At 44.1% G+C, this 21,425-nt stretch overlaps 1 protein-coding gene across 1 annotated transcript; it reads right to left on the bottom strand.

Annotated features, from left to right (window-relative positions):
* Positions 1–3,505: 3,505 nt before the first annotated feature.
* LOC144689080 (survival motor neuron protein 1-like) lies at positions 3,506–19,606 on the bottom strand. Its single transcript, XM_078556231.1, has 5 exons — positions 19,512–19,606; positions 19,020–19,130; positions 6,968–7,162; positions 6,256–6,351; positions 3,506–4,505 (listed from the first exon to the last, which is right to left on the bottom strand). Exons 1-5 carry the CDS (start codon positions 19,545–19,547, stop codon positions 4,428–4,430), a joined length of 516 nt encoding a protein of 171 aa, XP_078412357.1. The 5' UTR covers positions 19,548–19,606; the 3' UTR covers positions 3,506–4,427.
* Positions 19,607–21,425: the final 1,819 nt, after the last annotated feature.

Genomic DNA, 21,425 nt, shown 5'->3' with positions numbered 1-21,425 from the left:
CATTGGGAAGGCTGAAGTCATTGCATTCAGTTCCCACCAAAAACTTTGTTCCCTCACCAATGCCTCCATCCCTCTTCCTAACAACTGTCCGAGGCTGAGCCTGACTGTTTGCAACCTCAGTGTATATTTGGCCCCAAGTTGAGCTTCTGACCTTATATCTCGAAAGGCGTCAAGGGGTATGGGGAGAGAGCGGGAGTATGGCATTGAGCTAGAGGATGGGCCAATGTCAAATTGAATGGTGGAGCAGGCTCGAAGGGCCGAATGATCTACTCCTGCTTCTATTTTCTATGTTTATATCTGCATCATCACTAAAACCACCTATTCCCACCTCCAAAACATTGCTCAGCTCAGTTCCTCTGCTGCTGCAACACTCATCCATCTATCTGCAACACTCATCCATCTATCTGCAACACTCATCCATCTATCTGCAACACTCATCCATCTATCTGCAACACTCATCCATCCCTTTGTTTTCTCTAGACTCGGACATTTACCATGCACTCCCTCGTTGTACCTTCTGGTAAGTTTGAGGTCACTCAAGCCTCTGCTGCTCATTTCCTAACATACGCCAGATACTATGCACCTATCGCCCCCTGTGCTCGCTGATCTACACTGGCTCCTGATTAAGCAATTCTTCGATTTTAAAGCTCACACAAATCCTTCCATGACTTTACTCCTCTCTATCTCTATAGCCTCCTTCAGCACTACAACCCTCTGAGGTTTCTACACTTATTTAATTCTGGCCTGATTTTAATCCATCACTGGGGCAGTGCCTTCAGCTGTCTGGGCCCTAAGCTCCGGAATTTCCACCCTAAACCTCTTCCTCCTCCTTTAAGACATTTCTTAAAACCTCTTTGACCAAGCTTTGGGTCACCTGTCCCAATATCTCCCAACATTGTGTCTTGGTGTCAAATTTTGTTTTATAATGGCCCTGCGAAGCACCTTGGGATATTTTATTACGCTTATAGGCATAATACAAAGTTGTTGTGTTGGCCTGAGGTTATGAAAGGCACTATAGAAATGCAAGTCATTTCTTATCTTGCTGGACAACATGTTATACAATAGCACCACTCTCTGGTATCCAGCAGAAATGCGATTACAGCTCAGCTCATCCAATGATTTTAGAAGTGAGAGAAAGTAACCATAAATCAAACAACCTGCAACAGGGGGATTGAATGTACCCATACTGGAATGAGTAATTTGTATCCTGGGAACTGCTAAACAGAAATAAATCTGCACCCAGATTCTATAAAATGCCCTGGCTCCCCATCTTGCAGCTTCTATTTACTTGAACTGAAAACTCTTGTGAGAATGGATGTTTTTTTTAATACTTTGGGGAATATTGTGTTATTCTGTAAAGAAAGCTGGGTGTCTGCGTGTGATTTAATTAAGCTGGGCAAGAGTTTGATAGGTGTCAGGTTGTCTGGGGGTTTGGAAACACGAAAAGGACAGAGGTGTTAAATTTGAGGACACTGTTTGGAGACATGAAAAGGGTGGAGGTGTTAAACTGACATACAAGTAAATAGGTTAGATCTAACATTTGCATTTTTAGACAAGTTGAGAGGTTGTTTGAGTATCAAAGGGGAGTCAGAGATGAAAGAAAAATGTTTGCATCTTGCAAGAGTTCATGGGTAAACAAGTAGTGGGGATGATATTTTATTGATCCAAAAGCAAAAACAAGATGGAAACATGAAATATATTATTTTTGGAAGGGTTTGAGTTTCAAAGAGGTGTGTGAGAACAATGGGACTGAGATGAAAGGGAAAAGGTATATTAGAGTTACTGTGGACAGCTGTTGGGCTAGTTAGCTGTTGAGCTGGAGCTGTTTGAGCTCTTGAGATAGCTGGAGCGCTGGGCTGGAGGAAGATGCGTTTTGAATCACCCATCCAATCAAGCCAGAAAAGTCTTGGGCAGCAGCAAGCAGTTTTATTCTGAAGTGGATTCCACCGCAGAATGGGCAAAGGCCATGTAGTACACCTTTATTGAAGCTACAGCAGTTTGCCTTGGGTAATATTACTGGATTTCATATTTAAACATCTGTAAGAGAGTGCTACCTGGAAGGTGGTTACTTGTGGGTTTGACCAAGTAGAGAGTTTTGGGGGAATGTTTTGTAAGACAAACGTTAATTGTGTAATTGTAATCTTCTGTGCTTAAGTTTTCTTTTGTTTTTATTAATAAAACTTTTACTTTTAATTTTAAAAAAACTCAAGTGTTACTGGACCTCTTACTCCTGAGGTCGGTACGTCTTCTTCTCAGTTCTTATGACCTGTAAGCCAAGTTTCCCTCCAGGATTTGATTTGCGCAATTAACACAGGCTGTGGTCATAATACTCTGCTGTATATTTCCTAACTTGAACCAAGTATTGTTGCCATACAACCCCTGTGTCGCTGACCTATACTGGCTCCCAGTCTGGGAGCACCTTGATTTTATAATTTTCATCCTTGTTTCCAAATCCTTCCATGGCCTTGCCCCTCTCTATCGCTGTAATCTCCTGTAGCCCAACAATCCTCTGAGATCTCTGCACTCGCTCTGGAATTCCCTCCCTAAGCCCTTTCACCTCTCTTTCCTCCTTTAAGATGCCTCTTAAAACCCACCTCTTTGACCAAACTTTTGGTCACCTGTCCTAATATCTCCTTATGTGGCCCAGTGTCAAATTTCATTTGATAATGCCTTTATGGAGCACCTTGGGATGTTTTGCTACATTAAGGATGCTACATAAATACAAATTATTGTTGTTGCCATTACACCTAAAGGTCCCTTAGTCTTGTTGCAACGTTGCACAGAACAAACCCGGCTTTACTTCATGGAGTCACAGAATTGTTATGGTGTAGAAGGAGGCCATTCAGCCCATTGTGTCTGCACTGGCTCTCTGAGCATTTTAACTTAGTGCCATTCTCCTGCTTTTTCCCCGTAACCCTGCACATTGTTTCTATTTAAATAATCATCCAATGCCCTCTTAAATGCGTCAATTGAACCTACCTCCACCACAATTCCAGGCAGTGCATTCCAAACCCTAACCACTCGCTGTGTGAATAAGTTTTTTCCCTCCTCACATTTGCTTCTTTTGCAAAACACTTTAAAACTGCGTCCTCTGGTTCTCGATCCATTTACGAGCATGAACAGCTTCTCCCTATCTACTCTGTCCAGACCCCTCAAGATTTTGAAAACTTCTATCAAGTCTCCTCTTATCCTTCTCCTCTCCAAGGAAAATAGTCCCAACTTCTCCAATCTTTCCTCATAACTGAAGTGTCTCATCCCTGGAACCATTCTTTTAAACCTCTTCTGCACTCTCTTCAATGCGATCACATCCTTCCTATTGTGTAGTGCCCAGAAGTGTACACAATACTCCAGCTGAGGTCTAACCAGTGTTTTATATAAGTTCATCTGTACCTGCCCTGCCACCTTTAATGACTTATGTACATATACATTCAGCTCTCTCTGCTCCTGCACACTCTTTAGAATAGTATCCTTTATTTTATACTGTCTCTCCATATTCTTTGTACTAAAGTGCATTACCTCACACTTCTCCACATTGAACTTCATTTGCCACCTATCTGCTCACTCCACCAATGTGTCAATATCCTTTTAAAGTTCTACACTGTCCTCCTCACAGTTTACAATTCTCCCAAGTTTTGTGTCGTCCGCAAACTTTGTAATTGTCCCCTGCACACCAAGATCTAGATCATATACTGACCCCTGGGGAACTCCACTACAAACCTTCTTCCAGCCCGAAAAATACCCATTAGCCATTACTCTCTGTTTCCTGTTCCTCAGCCAATTTTGCATCCACGTTGCTACTGTCCCTTTTATTCCATGAGCTATAACTTTCCTCACAAGCCTGGTGTGTGGCACTGTATTGAAAGCCTTTTGGAAGTCCATATACACCACATCAACGGCTTTTCCCTCATCAACCATCTCTGTTACCTCTTCAAAAAACTCCAGCAAGTTAGTTAGACACAATTTTCCTTCAACAAATCCATGCTGACTCTTCCAAATCAATTTTTCCATGTGACTATCAATTCTATCCCGAATAATTGTTTCTACAAGTTTCCCCACCACCGAAGGTAAACTGACTGGTCTGTGGTTGCAGGGCAGATCTTTACAACCTTTTGTCAGTAGGATTATGGTCCAGGAAATTATAAAACAAACACGGAGGGACCCTCCCCTCGACAGAGGTACAACATCGGAGCCACAGCCTCCAATAAAATGACTTCTGTACCAGTGGTGCATTCTGTGACTAAACACACGTGATAACTTCACCATCTGAACATTACACCCAATCCATGGACAATCAGCACAACATCTGAAACCTTTTAATTACAACTTGTAAAATTGATTTTTTTTTTTTGTTAAACATTCATGTTTCAAGTTCGGTGAGTGACGTTGTAGAATTGCACAGTAAGGCTGGAAAGGAAGACAGCAGACAGTTACTCAGTGCTTGACCTGTGCCTGTGTTGCTGCTTCTTGCTGTATGAAGCTGCCTCATTCTGGCTCTGCTTCAAACCCTTAAAGAGACAAACGAGTAAATGACGTCAATTGCAGTAAAACTCAGGGTTAAAAATTCTCTCCTCCTCTTCCCAAGGTGCTGACTGCTGCTGGGGACTGGGTTCCAAAGGAACTCAGTGTCCTCCTGTATCTCATCCAGGTGCCCATTCTTCGCTTGTGAGTGTGACAGACTATTTCACCAAGCGGGCTGCTGTACACTCACATTGCACACACATGTACACTTACAAACATCTGACTGATCTTCCCCTCTCTAATCCAGAGGGACCTATTGCAGCCCCTAACACTACACTGGCTCAGCACAGGCTTATGTGGAACTGACACTAGGGGGGAGGCGGTGGAGGATGGGTTTGGAGAGGCGGGTGGACGGGTTTGACGGGGCGGGGCGGGGGTGGGTGAATGGGTTTGGTGGGGCATGGGGAGTGGGTGGATGGGTTTGACGGGGTGGGGCGGGGGTGGGTGAATGGGTTTGGTGGGGCATGGGGAGTGGGTGGATGGATTTGGTGGGGCGGGTGAATGGGTTTGGTGGGGCACGGGGGGTGGGTGAATGGGTTTGGTGGGGCAGGGGGGTGGGTGAATGGGTTTGGTGGGGCAAGGGGTGGGTGAATGGGTTTGGCAGGGGGGGTGGATGGGTTTGGCGGGGGGGGGGAGTGGGTGGATGGGTTTGGAGGGACGGGGAGTGGGTGGATGGGTTTGGAGGGGCGGGGAGTGGGTGGATGGGTTTGGAGGGGCGGGGAGTGGGTGGATGGGTTTGGAGGGGCGGGGAGTGGGTGGATGGGTTTGGAGGGGCGGGGAGTGGGTGGATGGGTTTGGCGGGGCAGGGGGTGGGTGGATGGGTTTGGAGGGGGGTGGATGGGTTTGGAGGGGCAGGGAGTGGGTGGATGGGTTTGGAGGGGCGGGGGGTGGGTGGATGGGTTAGGCGGGGGGGTGGATGGGTTTGGAGGGGGTTGGGTGGATGGGTTTGTCGGGGCGGGGGTTGGGTGGATGGGCTTGGCGGGGGGTGGATGGGTTTGGGGGGGGTGTATGGGTTTGGAGGGGGGATGGATGGGTTTGGAGGGGGGGTGGATGGGTTTGGAGGGGGGATGGATGGGTTTGGAGGGGGGATGGATGGGTTTGGAGGGGGTTGGCTATATGGGATTCGAGGTGGGGTGGATGGGTTTGGAGGGGCGGGTGGGATGGGTGGTGGGGTGGATGGGTTTGGAGGGTGTTGGGTGTATGGGTTTGGAGGGGGGGTGGATGGGTTTGGATGGGGTTGGCTATATGGGTTTGGAGGGGGGGTGGATGGGTTTGGAGGGGGTTGGGTGGATGGGTTAGGCGGGGGGGTGGACGGGTTTGGAGGGGGGTGGATGGGTTTGGAGGGGGTTGGGTGGATGGGTTTGGCGGGGCGGGGGTTGGGTGGATGGGCTTGGCGGGGGTGTATGGGTTTGGATGGGGGGTGGATGGGTTTGGTGGGGCGGGTAGGATGGGTGGTGGGGCGGAGATCTTTCCAACAAACACCATTTCAGCCAGTCCTCTCCCAGGTCCTAAGCATTCTCAAATATCTTCCAGACTCCTGTCTCCTACACAATACATCTGGGAATAAAAGAGGCCAAAGTTCTTCAATTGCAACAACTGATGAAGAGTAAGAGAGCTGCACAGACTCAGTGTGTCCAGCCAATGGGGAGGCAGCTCTCTCTATTTCCTGAGGAAGGGTAGCCCAGATTAATGCAGCGGCATCAAGACCCTCAAACACCAAAACAAGACCTCACGTACCAGGTAGTAGCCCGTGTGATATCCGCTGATATACCAGGAAATTAGCATATTAATTAGTGCAGCATCACTGATCTCAGCACCAAGAGAACGAGGAGCCTGTGGCAGAGAAAAATTAGCTCATAAATCAGAGTCTTACTTCCAGTGTTGTCATTTGGGTTTACATTCTGTAACTGGAAAATCTCTTACACACTGCAGTCATTACATTATAACGTGTGTATACTTGTATTGCAGGCAAGAAACTCCCAACTGGTCAATGAGATTAATTCTTTCAGGTATTTTGTATCATGTTTTAAATGAGCGCCCATATTTTATAGGAATATAAAACTTAGGAGCAGGAGTAGGCCATTCAGCCCTTCAAGCCTGCTCCGCTATTCAATAAGATCATCGCTGATCTGGTTGTAGTCTCAACTCCACTTTGTCATCTATGCAGGCAAACTGCCTATACAAGTCACATGTATCCCTCTACATCTCCCCCAAACAACATATTCTTCTATTCTTTTCTCCCTCATGTGATTATCCAACTTCTCCTTAAATGCAGGTATGCTATTTACCTTACCGCTCCATGTGGTAGTGAGTTCCGCATTCTCACCGTTTCCTGAGTAAAGAAGTTTCTCCTGAATTCCTTATTAGATTTATTGGTGACTATCTAGTATTTATGGCCCTAGCTCTGGTCTCACTGCTGTGCCCTGACCCCAAGCTGGACTTCCCATACCTGCTCTTTCAGGGTCTCGCTCGATGCCTCCGGCAGGAGTTCCAAGAGGTTCTTCTCCTCCTCGTTCCCATAACCTACGTAGTGGACAACACATGTCCCTTTGACCGTGTCTATTGATTGTATAACAGCCGGGTAGATGATACCATCTGCTGACCACGCAGCATGGCACTGAGACCCAACTCTCCACAACTCCTTCTTCCGGGCAGAAAGAGAAATAATGCACAGTGTTAGCAGGATCCAAGATAAACCCTTAAACCCCTGATCCTCCTTCAGAGGGGGATCCAATTACAACAATTCCTTTCACGACTTTATATTCAAGTACAGCTGGTTTGTGTTCTCTTCTTTGGCTATTTCAATTTTCGCCTGGGTAATCTCTCACATTCCACCTTCTGTAAACTTGAGCTCGTCCAAAACTGGCGCTTTTTGATGTCTTTTTTGACCCCGGGCTGAGCTCCCGGCCTTGTGACCTCTCCTGGAATTCTCTTCCTGGACCCCGCCATATCTCTCTCCTGCTTTAGGGCGCTCCTTATAGCTTACCTCTTTGACAAAGTTTTTGGTCACCTGTCCTAATCTCTCTTTAAGTGGTTTAGTGTCAATTTTGTCCGGTTAACGCTCCTGTGAAGCATCTTGGGATGTTTTATTCTGTAAAAGGCACTATATAATTGTGTTGTATAATTGGAGGTGTGGGTGGACTGAGGGTCAGTGTAGCACAGTGAATACAGGAGATGATGGGTGAACAGGACTTGGTGTGAGTTAGGACATGGCCAGCAGCTGCTGCACACCCTGTTCTATCCACAGGTAATGTGGCCATTCCTAAAGGTGATGGTGAGGTAACCGGACAGCTGTGAAATTGTTGTTTCAAAATGTTAGAAAACTCTTAGAGGAATTTCCTACCTGCAGCAGAGATTGAACAGTTTAAATTGTTCCTGGGCTCGACAGGTTGATTGAACAATGTGATAATTGTTCATTCAATGCCAAAGGTATTTACACTGTTCAGATACAGCCCTAACTTTCTGCAGAAAGTTTAATGTGTAAATTCAGCAAACTTCTTGAAAATGGCAGGGAGATGGAGGAGGGAGATGCTGCTTGTGTAATCCAAACTGGGGAGCAACTGAAATCAAAGAGCAAGATCCGGAGATTCACAGCTCATGGTGTAACTCTTATCCCCTGAATCTGCTAAGCGATTCTCTCATTAATACTGGCGTGCATCATGAGCTCAACATTAGTTTTCAGGAGGGTATGGGACACTAGGCAGTTAATTGAGGGGGTCACTCCCCAAGCTCCCAGCCTCTCTGTTGCAGTTACCTTCACTCGGAGTTTTCGAAGCTGTGTATTATTCTGAGCGTTGCTCTCTGTACCTGTTGTTTTGTGACTGGCTGCAACACATGCATCGTTCCTTCAGCCTTTGGTCGACTGACTGCAAATTCTGTATCTCTTTCACTTTTGCTACCATTTTCCAACTCATTCTGAAAAGCCCAAAAGATAGAACAGAGTGAGACTGGTCTTGGACAGCCCCATTGAATCCCACATTCACCTGAACTCAGGGTAGACAAATCCATTGGTTTCACGGTTACCATGACTGACGCTAGCTTTTTATTCCATATGCGCACTCGCACTCCAACAGAGTCACTGGACAGTGATCAGACATGTGAACCCTGTCTAACCTTCCCCCTCCTTTTCCCAGTGTCGCTGAAACTAATGCCCCAAATGCCACCAATACCTCAGTTGGGCTTTCTGTGAAATTTAATTCTATTAAACCAATCAGTCAGCCCTACTGCCCTCTCATCATTAGGCCCTTTCCAAATTACACTGGTTAGTTGCCACGCCACTCCCCAAGTTCTCTCTTCTCCACTCCTGAAGGTACCTCCCCCACACGGTCAGTGTTCATGAGGCAGCAGTGTCCAAGATGATCAACTATGAAGGGAAGGAAAGGCAAAGCCTGATCCCATCCTTATCACGTAAACACACACCATACAATTATTTTTGTTCATTCAAGGCATGTGAAGGCATTATTGAGGATGCTGAAAAGATTCAAGAGAATGGCTCCAGGGATGAGGAAATAAAGCGACATTGATCAATTGTAGAAGCTGGGACTGTTTTCCTTGGAGAAGAAAAAACTGAGAAGACATTTGATTGAGATGTTCAAAACCGTGAGAGATCTGGACAGAGTTGACAGGGAGCAACTGTTCCCATTGGTGGAAGACACCGATTTAAGGTAATTGACAAAAGAATCAGCGGCAACATGAGGAAAAACCTCTCCACGCCAGGATCTGGAAAGCACTGCCTGAGAGTGTGGTGGAGGCAGGTTCAATAGAGGCCTTTACATACAAACATATGAATTAGGAGCAAGAGTAGGAGATTTGGCCCCTTGGGCCTGCTCCACCATTTGATAAGATCATGGCTGATCTGATTGTGGCCTTAACTCCACTTTCCTGTCTACCCCTTTGACTCCCTTGTCAATTAAGAATCTATCTAACTCAGTCTTAAAAGTATTCAGTGATCCTGCTTCCACTGTCTTCTGAGGCAGAGAGTTCCAAAATTGCACAACCTTGTCAAGGCCATTCAGGATCTTATATACTTTAATTAAGTCGCTGTTCACTCTTTTAAACTCCAGTGGAAACAAGCCCAGCCTGTCCAACCTATCCTCATAAGACAACCCACTCATTCCAGGTATCAATCTAGTAAACCTCCTTTGAACCGCCTCCAATGCATTTACATCCTTCCTTAAATAAGGAGACCAAAACCACACACAGTATTCAAGGTGCGATCTCACCAATGCCCTGTATCAGTGAAGCATAACATCCTTACTTTTTATGTTCAATTCCTCTCATAATAAAGGATAACATTCCATTAGCTGCCTTAATTACTTGCTGTACCTGCATTCCAATTTTTTGTGATTCATGCACAAGAACACCTAGATCCCTCTGCGCCTCAGAATTCTGCAGTCGTTCTCCGTTTAAGTAATAATCTGCTTTTTTATTCTTCCGGTCAAGGTGAACAACTTCACAGTTTCCCACATTATACTCCATCGGCCAGATTTTTGCCCACTCATTCAACTTATCTATATCCATGTGCAAACTCCTTACATCTTCTTCACAACATACTTTCCTACCTATCTTTGTGTCATCTGCAAATTTAGCTACCATGCCTTCGCTCCACTCATCTAAGTTATTGATGTAAATTGTAAAATGTTGAGGCTCCAGCACAGACTCCTGCAGGACTCCATTCGTCACATCCTGCCAATCAGAACAAGGACATGGGTTCAAACCTCACCATGGTAACTGGTTGAATTTAAGCTCAATTAATAAAACCTGAAATTGAAAGCTACTTACAGTAATCCCCTTTAGGGAAGGAAAAAGACTCATTTATGCATACTCTCTGTTTTCTGCCAGCCAGCCAATCTTCTATCCATGCTAATATGTTACCCCCTACACCATGAGCTTTTATTTTCCTCAATAACCTTTGATGTGGCACCTTATCAAATGCCTTCTGGAAATCCAATTACAGTATGTCTACAGGGTCCCATTTATCCAAAGCACATGTTACTACTTCAAAGAACTCTAATAAATTGGTTAAACATGATTTCCCTTTCACAAAGCCATGCTGACTCTTCCCAATTACCTTGAGTTTCTCTAAGTGCCCAGCTATAACCTCCTTAATGATCGATTCTAACACCTTCCCCACGACAGACGTCAAGCTAACTGGTCTATAGTTTCCTGCCTCCCTCCCTTCTTGAATAGAGGGGTTATATTTGTTACTTTCTAGTCTGATGAAATCTTTCCTGAATCTGGGGAATTTTGGAAAATTAGCACCAACGCAACTACTACCTCTTTAGCCACCTCTTTTAAGACCCTAGGATGAAGTCCATCTGGACCTGGCGACATGTCAGCCCACAGCTCCATCAGTTCGCTCAATACTTCCCTTGTAATTGTAACTTCACCAAGTTCCCCTCTCCCTTCCACCTCCTGATTTACAGCTATTACTGGAATGTTTTTTGTATCCTCTATAGTGAAGACAGAAGCAAAATATTTGTTTGTTTCACCCACTATTTCCTTATTATCTACTATTAATTCCCCACTGTCACTCTCTAGAGGACCAACACTCACTTTCCCTACTCTTTTCCTGTTTAAATACCTATAGAAACTCTTGCTACCACTTTAACATTTCTAGCTAGCTTCTTCTCATACTCTAATTTCTTTCTCCTGATTAACCTTTTAGTCATCCTCTGCTGTTCTTTATATTCTGACCAATCATCGGACCTGCCACTCATCTTTGCGGAGTTGTATGCTTTTTCCTCAAGTCTCTAACTTCTCTAGTTAACAACAGGTGATAGGTCCTCTATTCAGAATTTTTCTTTATAGTAGGAATATACTTATTCTGGGTATTCTAAAAAATCTCCTTAAATATCTGCCACTGCTTCTCTATTGATCTATTACATAGCCTAGTATCCCAGTTCACTTCAGCTAGCTCAGCTTTTATGCCCAGAGTGTTGCCCTTATTTAAGTTTTAAAACCTTTTTTAAAAAATTCGTTCATGGGGTATGGGTATCACTGGCTGGGCCAACATTTATTGCCCATCCTTATTTGCCCTAGCCTTTAGAGGGCATTTAAGAATCAACCACATTGCTGTGGGTCTGGAGTCACATGTAGGCCAGACCAGATGAGGACAGCAGATTTCCTTCCCTAAAGGCAATTAGTGAACCAGATGGGTTAAATCAGCAATGGTTTCTTGGTTTTTATTGAATTCAAATTCACCTGCTGTGGTGAGATTCGAACCCAGGTTCCCAGAGCATTACCCCGGGTCTCTGGATTACCAGTCCAGTGACAATACCACTATGCCACCACCTTCCCTCTTCCTTTCATGCTGGGCGTAAGATTCAATCATATTGTTGTCATTGCTACCTAGGGGTGCCTTTACTTTGAGGTCATTAGTTAATCCTGTCACATTACACAATACCAAGTCTAATAGAGACAACTATTCAACAACTTCAGACTATGAACTCTCTCCTCTATCTTCATGCCTTTTAAAATCCCTTTTACATTTTTTATCTACTTTTAAAAAAATTATTTTTATTCATTTACTCATTGTTTTATCCCCTTTATCTATCCTTTTTTTCCCACCGCCCCCTCCCCATCCCACTCGCAAAAGGGTCATCTGTTACTTGTTCTATGTTGTTTTTTCACTGACCTTTGCTCTGCTATCAACACATTCTGCTTTCTTACCTTTATGCCACTATCAGCACCTTCTTCAGCCCTTACCACTGCCATTAACATTCCCTTTGTCTTTTTGTCCATGACATCATTGTCAATCTCTCCTCAGCCCCCACTTATCACTGGCCTTCTATCCAGCTTCACCTGCTCCATCCCCCTTAAACAATATAAATTTCATCACATTTTTACTTCTCTTTAGCTCTGAAGAAGGGTCATGCGGACTTGAAACTTTAAGTCTGTTTCCCTCTCCACAGATGCTGTCAGGCCTGCTGGGTTTTTGCCAGCATTTTCTGTTTTTATTTCAGATTTCCAGCATCCGCAGTATTTTGCTCTATTCTAATATAATCTGCTCTCTGGTTGGTTCCAGAACATTCTGCTCCAAGGAACTATCTCGAAAACATTCTACGACCTCCTCATCCAGGCTACTACTGTCAACCTGATTTTTCCAGTTCATATGTAGATTAAAGTCACTCATGATTATTGCTGTCCCTTTATCACAAGCATCCAATATTTCTTCTTGTATACTTTGCCCTACAATGTGGTGACTGTTAGGGGGCCTCCCACTGGTGACTTCTTTCCCCGACTATTCCTCATCTCCGTCCAAACCGATTCTACATCCTGATCTCCTGAACCAAGGTCATCTCTAACTATTGCACAAATGCCATCCTTGATTAACAGTGCTACCCCTCCACCTTTACCTAGCTTCCTATTCTTCTTGAATATCATATACCCCTCAATATTCAGGACCCAATCCTTGTCATCCTGTAGCCATGTCTCCGTAATGGCTATCAGATCATATTTATTTACTCAATATACGCCATCAATGCATTTACTTTGTTATGAATGCTATTCAGATGTACAGCCTTTAGTTTTTGTCTTTTTGTTATCTTGGTGACATCTAGTCTTAATTCTTGGTGCATTCTTAGGTTTTTTTCCTCTGTGCCTTCTTGCCATTCTCCAACCCTCATTTCTCATGCTACTATTTTCCTCTCTTCCTTGTCTCTACTCTTTGATATACCACATCTTTCCACATTTGACCCCTCACCCCTCTTTTTAGTTGAAAACCCTCTCTAATTCCCTAGTTATGCAGTTCGCAAGAACACTGGTCCAAGTCCGGTTCAGGTATAGACCATCCCAACGGTACTGGTGTCAGTGCCCCACAAACCAGAACCCACTTCTCCCACACCAGTTTTTGAGCCATGTGTTCATCTCTCTAATTTTATGTACCTATGCCAATTTGCACGTGGCTCAGGTAATAATTCAAAGATTACATAAAACCTTTGAGGTTCTGATTTTCAACATAGTGCCTAGCTCATCATACTCTCTATGCAGAACCTCTTTCCTATTTCTACCTATGTCATAGGTACCTAATGGACCACGACAACTGGATCCTCCCCCTCCCACTGCAAGTTCCTACTAGCCCTGAGCAAAAGTCCCAAACCCTGACACCAAGAAGGCAACACAGCCGCCTGGATTCTCGCTCTCTGCTGCAAAGAATAGTATCAATCCCCCTCACTGTACTGTCCCCTACTACCACTACATTCCTTTCTGCTCCCCCCACTTGAATGGTTTCCTATACCACGGTGCCACACACTCTTGCCCTCTGGGTCCCCTTACCTGCCTCACTCACTGTCACACCTTCCTGTTCCTGGCCACTGACCAAATCAGAAGACCCTATCCTAAGTGGTGCGGCTGCCTCCTGGTATAAAGCATCCAGGTAACTTTCCCCCTCCCTGATGTGTTACAGAGTCTGCAGCTCAGCCTCCAGCTCAATGACTCTGAGCTGAAGTCCCTCAAGCTGCAAACACTTACTGCAGATGTGTTTGCCCTGGATCACAATGTTATCCAGGAGATCCCACATGCTGCAGCCTTGACACATCACCTGTCCTGCCATCCTTAATGTATTTTAAATAATTACTTAATTATATTAATCACTTATTTATGTTTTTTACATATTTTATTAATTTATTGACTTTACCACCAATTTGTATATTATTTTAAACCTTAGGAATTGAATAGACTTTAACCGCTCACCAGATTCTCACCAAACAGCTAGCTCCTTTCCCTACCAATTCCTATAGGGTGAGAAAGATAGAAAAAAGAAACAAACACTCTGCCCATATGCAGCAAGACCTGGACAACACTCAGGCTTGAGCTGATAAGTGGCAAGTAACATTCATCCCACACAAGTGCCTGGCAATGAACATCTCCAACAAGGGAGAATCCAACCACCCCCCTTTAACATTCAATGGCATTACTTTCACTGAATCCCCCACCAGCAACATCCTGGGGGTTACTATTGGTCAGATATTGAACTGGAACTGGACCAACCATATAAATACTGCACCTACAAGAGCAGGTCAGAGGCTGGAAATTATGTGGCGAGTAACTCACCTCCTGACTCCCCAAAGCCTGTCCACCATTTATAAGGTACAAGTCAGGAGTGCAATAGAATACTTTCCACTTGCCTGGATGAGTGCAGCTCCAACAACACTCGAGAAGCTTGACATAATCCAGGACACCCCATCGGCACCCCATCCACTACCTTCAACATTCACTCCCTCCACCACTAACGCACAGTGGCAGCAGTGTGTACCATCTAGACGATATACCAATGCTCCTTCAACAGCATCTTCCAAACCCATTACCATCTAGAAGGACAAGTGCAGCAGATATGTAGGAACACCACCATCTACAAGTTCCCCTCCAAATCACACACCATCCTGACTTGGAAATATATTGGCCGTTCCTTCACCGTCGCTGGGTCAAAATCCTGGAACTCTCTTCCTAACAGGACTGTGGGTGTACCTACACCATATGGACTGCAGCGGTTCAAGAAGGCAGCTCACCACCACCTTCTCAAGGGCAACAAGGGATGTACAATAAATGCTGGCCCAGCCAGCGATGCCCACATCACATAAAAGAATTTTAAAAATGGTCTCACCAACATCCTGTAAAAGTGTAGCAAAACTTCTTTATTTTTATATTCAATTCTCTTGCAATAAACAACATCCATTTGCCTTCCTTACAGATAAGGCTGGAACCAGGAAATGGCAAAGGAGTTGAATAAATACTTTGCTTCTGTCTTCATGTTAGAAGACACTAATAGCATTCCAATACTAAATAATCAAGGGACAAAAGAGGGGGAGGAAATAAATACAATAACTATCAATAGATAAAAAGTACTAGGGAAACTAATGGGGCTAAAGGCCGATAAGTCCCTGGGATCTGATGGGTTGCATCCTAAGACATTAAAGGAAGTAGCTACAGAGATAGTGGTAGTAATCTTCCAAGAATCCTTAGATTCTGGAAAAGTCCCAGAGGATTGGAAAACTGCCAATGTAAAACTCTTATTCAAAAAGGGAGGGAGACAAAAAACAGGTCACTATAGGCCAGTTAGCTTAACATCTGTCATTGGGAAATGTTAGCCTATTTTAAAGGATGTAATAGCAGAGCATTTAGAAATATGTAATCTAATCAAGCAGAGTCAGCATGGCTTCATGAAGGGGAAATCATGCCTGACAAATTTATTAGAATGCTTTGAGGAGGTAACTAGCAGGATAGATAATGGAGAACCAGTAGATGTAATATATTTGGATTTCCAAAAGGTGTTCGATCAGGTACTGCACGTAAGGCTACTTAATAAGAGCCCATGGTGTTGGGGGTAATATATTAGCATGGATAGAGGATTGGCTAGCTACTAGAAGACAGAGAGTTGGGGTAAAGGGGGCATTTTCAGGATGGCAATCTGTAACTAGTGGAGTGCCACAGGGATCAGTGCTGGGGCCACAATTATTTACAACATATATTAATGACTTAGATGAGGGAAATGAATGTACTATCGCCAAATTTGCGGATGATACAAAATTAGGTGGGAAGGCAAGTGGTGAGGATGACACAAGGAGTCTACAGAGGGATATAGACAGGTTAAGTGAGTGGGCTAAAACTTGGCAGATGGAATATAATGTGGGAAAATGTAAGGTTATGCATTTTGGCAGGAAGAATAAAGGAGCTAAATATTATTTAAATGAAGAAAGACTACAGAAAGCTGCTGCACAGAGGGATTTTGGGGTCCTAGTGCATGAATCCCAAAAAGCTAACGTACAAGTTCAACAGCTAATAGGGGAGGCAAATGGAATGTTGGCCTTTATTTCAAAGGGAATGGAGTATAAAAATAGGGAAGTCTTGCTAAAACTATACAAGGCACTAGTTAGACCACACCTAGAATACTGTGAACAGTTTTGGTCCCCTTATCTAAGGAAAGATATACTGGCATTGGAGGCAATCCAGAGAAGGTTCACTAGGTTGATTCCGGGTATGGAGGGATTTCCTGGGTTGAGTAGGTTGGGCCTGTACTCACTGGAGTTTAGAAGAATGAGAGGCGACCTTATTGAAACATATAAGATTCTTAGGGGGCTTGACAGGGTAGATGCTGAGAGGTTGTTTCCCCTTGTGAGAGAGTCTAGGACCAGAGGGCATAATCTCAGAGTAAGGGGTTGCACATTTAAAACAGACATGAGGAGGAATTTCTTCTCTCAGATGGTAGTTAATCTGTGGAGTTCTTTATCGCAGAGGGCTATAGAGGCTGGGTCGTTAAGTATATTCAAGGTGCAGATTGACAGATTTTTTTAATCAGTAAGGGAATCAGGGGTTATGGGGAAGAGGCAGGAAAGTGGAGTTGAGGATTATCAGGTCACTGAATGGCGGAGCAGACTCGTTGGGCTGAATGGCCTACTTCTGCTCCTAATGTCTTATAGTCTTATCGTCTAATCACTTGCTGTACCTGGACATTAATTTTTCCTGATTTATGTACCAGGACACCCTGATCCCAGAGTTCTGCAATCTTTCACCATTTACATATGCTGCTTCTCTATTCTTCCTACCAAAGTGGCAAGTTCACATTTTCCCACATTATACTCCATCTGCCAATTTTCTGCCCACTCACTTAACCTATCTATATCCCTTTGCAGACTCCTTGTGTCCACCTCACAACTTACCTTCCTACCACCTGTGCCATCAACAAATTTAGCAGCCATACCTTCAGTCCCTTCATTCAAGTCATTTATATAGATTGTAAACAGTTGAGGCCCCTGCGCTGATCACTGTAGCACTCCACTAACTACAGCTTGCCAACCCAGAAACAACCCACTTATTCAAATTTTCTGCTCCCTGTTAGCTAACCAATTCTCTCTCCATGCTAACATATAACTTTCAACATGAGGTCTTATTTATACAGTAACCTTTAAATATGGCACCTTATCAAACGCCTTTTGGAAATCCAAGTACACCACATCTACAGGTTCCCCATTGTCCATGTTACTTCTTCAAAGAACTCTAATAAATTAGTCAAACATGATTTCCCTTTCACAAAGCCATGTTGACTCTGACAAATTGCATAGTGATTTTCTAAGTGCCCTGCTATAACCTCCTCAATCATAGATTCTAACATTTTCCCTATAACAGATGTTAGGTTAACTGGCCTGTGGCTTTTTGCCTTCTGTCTCCTTCCTTTCTTGAATAGAGGAGTTACATTTGCCATTTTCCAATCTGCTGGGACCTTTCCAGAATCTAGGGAATTTTGAATTACAACCAATGCTTCTGCTATCTCAGCAGCCACTTCTTTTAAGATCCTTGGATGAAATCCATCAGGTCCCAGGGACTTCTCAGCTTTTAGTCCTAGTGGCTTTCTCAGTACCCTTCCCCTGGTGATTGTAATGGTTTTGAATTCCTCCCTTCCTTTCACTTCTTGATTTATAAGTATTTCTGAGGTGTTATTTGTGTTTTCTACAGTGAAGTGAGACACAAAATTTCTTCTCCGCCGATGCTGCCAGACCTGCTGAGTTTTTCCAGGTAATTCTGTTTTTGCACAAAATATCTGTTCACCACTTCCTACATTTCCTTATTTCCCATAATTAGTTTCCCAGACTCACCCTCTCCCGAGGACCCACAGTCACTTTAGTTACTCATTTCCTTTCTAAACTTGTCATTTCTCTTTAATTTACTACATCTTCCCTCATGTGATCCGTCACCCCCCACTATGTAGTTTAAAGCCCTATCGTATCGTCCTAATTATACAACTCGCCAGAACACTGCTCCCAGCACAGTTCAGGTGAACACCATCCCAACAGTACAGCTCCCTGTATTGATGCCAGTGCCCTGTGAATGGAAACCCATTTCTCACACACCAATCTTTCAGCCACACAGTTAACTCCCTAAACTTATTCACCTTACACCAAGAATAAAACAAAATTGGATAATTATCGGAGGAGAAAAATTTGCAGGATAATGGGAGAAAGACAGGGGATTGGGACTATGTGAATTGCTCTTGTAGACAGCTGGCATGGACATGTTAGGCTTAATGATCTCCTTCTATGCTGTAAGGCCAACATTTAATAGTCACCCCTAATTTCCCTTGAGAAGATGGTGATGAACCATTTTCTTAAGTACAATTGAATGGCTTGCTTCAGAGGGCAGTCAAGCACATTGCTGTGGGTCTAGAGTCATACATAGGCCAGACCAGGTAAGGATGGCAGATTTCCTTCTCAATAGGACATTAGTGAACCAGATGGGTTTTTTAGTGACAATCCACTAATTTCATGGCCACTATTACTTTCGTTCCAGATTTTACAGACATACGCTCCACCCACCTCACTTGGCAGTGAACAGGCATGGGAATCTTGTCCTTCCCCACTCCATCCCTAGTGTTGTTGAAACTAACGCCCCAAATGTCACCAGCTCACATAGCAAAGAGTAAGGATCAGAATTGGGATCTTCTGGGCTGATATGCCTCAGTTCTGGGAATAACTTACTTCCAAACCCCTCCTAGGTTTGATGACAGTTACTTGCTCGGGATCTGCGTTACCATGGAGCTCCAACTGTATCTTGAATGAATTCACTGCTCTGTCATAAGCCTTAAGGAGGGCGGCATCATCCAACTCGTCCAACTCTTCCCTCTGTAAGTTGAAGAGCACCCAAGTACATTCAGCTAATTTTCTAACAAGATGTTACACATAACACAAGTGTTGTTCCAATCTTGGCAAGTATCCCAATGTTTTACACAACCATCAACACCATTCGGATTGTAGCAGTGAGACAAGGAGTCCTGACCAATGTTTATCTCTTAACCAACATTACTAAAACTGGTCATTGATCTGATTGCTATTTGTGGAATCTTGCTGTGCACAATATAGCTGTCAGGTTTCCCGACCATTATAACACCGATTGCCCTTTCAAAGGACTTCGTTGACTGTATGGCGTTCTGGGAGGTCCTGAGGATGTGAAGGGTGCTATACAAATGCAAAACTTTTTGAATGCAGGGGCTGTCACCTCAGTACCTGCTGGTAAACTATCTCTCCACAACACTCTGCCATTTGCCAGCTCAGGCTGCCACTCCCGGAGCTCCGAGCCTAGGAGGAATCACCTGCTCCCCCGCCGCGCCGCCTCCTGGAACGTGTAGTTCCAGATACCCAACATTCCGCGCGCAGCACAATGATGTGAACTACAACTCCCAGGATGCCTCACAGCGCCAACAGCCAGCCGCAGGTGCAAGATGAGCCCCAAAGAGTCAAAATAAGAATCAAGGAGTCCTCCCAGGACAAAAACACAAACAGAAATACCTAGAAAAACTCAGCAGGTCTGGCAGCATCGGTGGAGAAGAAAAGAGTTGACGTTTCGAGTCCTCATGACCCTTCAACAGAACTAAGTAAAAATAGGAAAGGGGTGAAATATAATAATCTACCCCTTTCCTATTTTTACTTAGTTCTGTTGAAGGGTCATGAGGACTCGAAACGTCAACTCTTTTCTTCTCCACCGATGCTGCCAGACCTGCTGAGTTTTTCCAGGTATTTCTGTTTTTGTTTTGGATTTCCAGCATCCGCAGTTCTTTGCTTTAAATCCTCCCAGGAGTTGCATTGAGTACATTGTAATGCCGTTTACTTTGCATTTAAAAAAAAACAATCAACCCTTATTTTTTATAGCTTTTTCTTTTCCCACCTATTTCCATTATTTTTAAATTTATTTCCATCCATTGTTTTATCTCTACCTTTTAGCCCTTTTAGTATTCCCTCACCCCACCCCCACTAGAGATATCTGTACCTTTTTTGTCCTGCTTTCTACCCTTAATTAGCACATTCCTTTAGATAATATCACCACATTCAACACCTCTTTGTCCTTTTGTCTGTGACATCTTTTGGTTATATCCACTTACTGGCCCTTTACCTAGCTCTTCTTGTCCCAACACCTGCCCCCCCCACCCCTCTTAAACCAGCTTACATTTCACCCCTTTCCTATTTTTACTTAGTTCTGTTGAAGGGTCACGAGGACTCGAAACGTCAACTGTGCTCTTCTCCACCGATGCTGCCAGACCTGCTGAGTTTTTCCAGGTATTTCTGTTTTTGTTTTGGATTTCCAGCATCCGCAGTTCTTTGCTTTTATCTACCCTTATTTTTTCAGCTTGCAACTTTAGTTCTAAACAAATCCACAAACATCACTCCCTCCACTACCAATGCACAGTAGCAGCAGTGTGTACCATCTACAGAATACACCGCAGAAACACACCAAGGCTCCTTCGGCAGCACCTTCCAAACCCACAACCGCTACCAACTAGAAGGACAAAGGCAGCTGATAGATGGGAACATCACCACCTGGAAGCTCACCTTCAAGCCACTCACTATCCTGACTTGGAAATATATCGCCGTTCCTTCACTGTCGCTGGGTCAAAATCCTGGAACTCTTTCTAACAGCCCTATGGGTGTACCTACACCACATGGACTGCAGCAGTTCGAGAAGGCAGCCCACCACCACCTTCTCAAGGACAACTAGGGATGGGCAATAAATGCTGGCCTAGCCAGTGAAGCCCATATGCCTGAATGATTTTAAAAAATACATAAAAATCACAATTTTTGGGGAAAATAGGTAATGCTGAGTGGTTTTTTAATGCAAATTGATCGACTGGGTTGCTTTGCATTTGTAATTTCTAGCCAGTTCACAACCCCTTTCCCAAAAGGTGTCAACTATTGCTGTGGTGAAATAGAAGATCTGGTATTTCTGGTGTCTTGTGTATCCCTGAGGTTGCCAAATCTGGATGGATGTATTCCTATTTCATTATCTACCCTGGCCAACCAGTCTTGTTATCCATATTCAATATTAGGTAGTCAATCCCTGTCAATATTCAATCTTGCATTAATAACTAGTAAACAAAAGTGTTCATTGGGAATGAAAAGATGCCCGTGATACTTCTCTCCAGTTTT

Source organism: Cetorhinus maximus, chromosome 13 (assembly GCF_964194155.1).
Source record: "Cetorhinus maximus chromosome 13, sCetMax3.hap1.1, whole genome shotgun sequence".
NCBI classification, from domain to species: Eukaryota; Metazoa; Chordata; class Chondrichthyes; order Lamniformes; family Cetorhinidae; genus Cetorhinus; species Cetorhinus maximus.
This window is presented reverse-complemented; position numbering and strand designations above follow the sequence as displayed.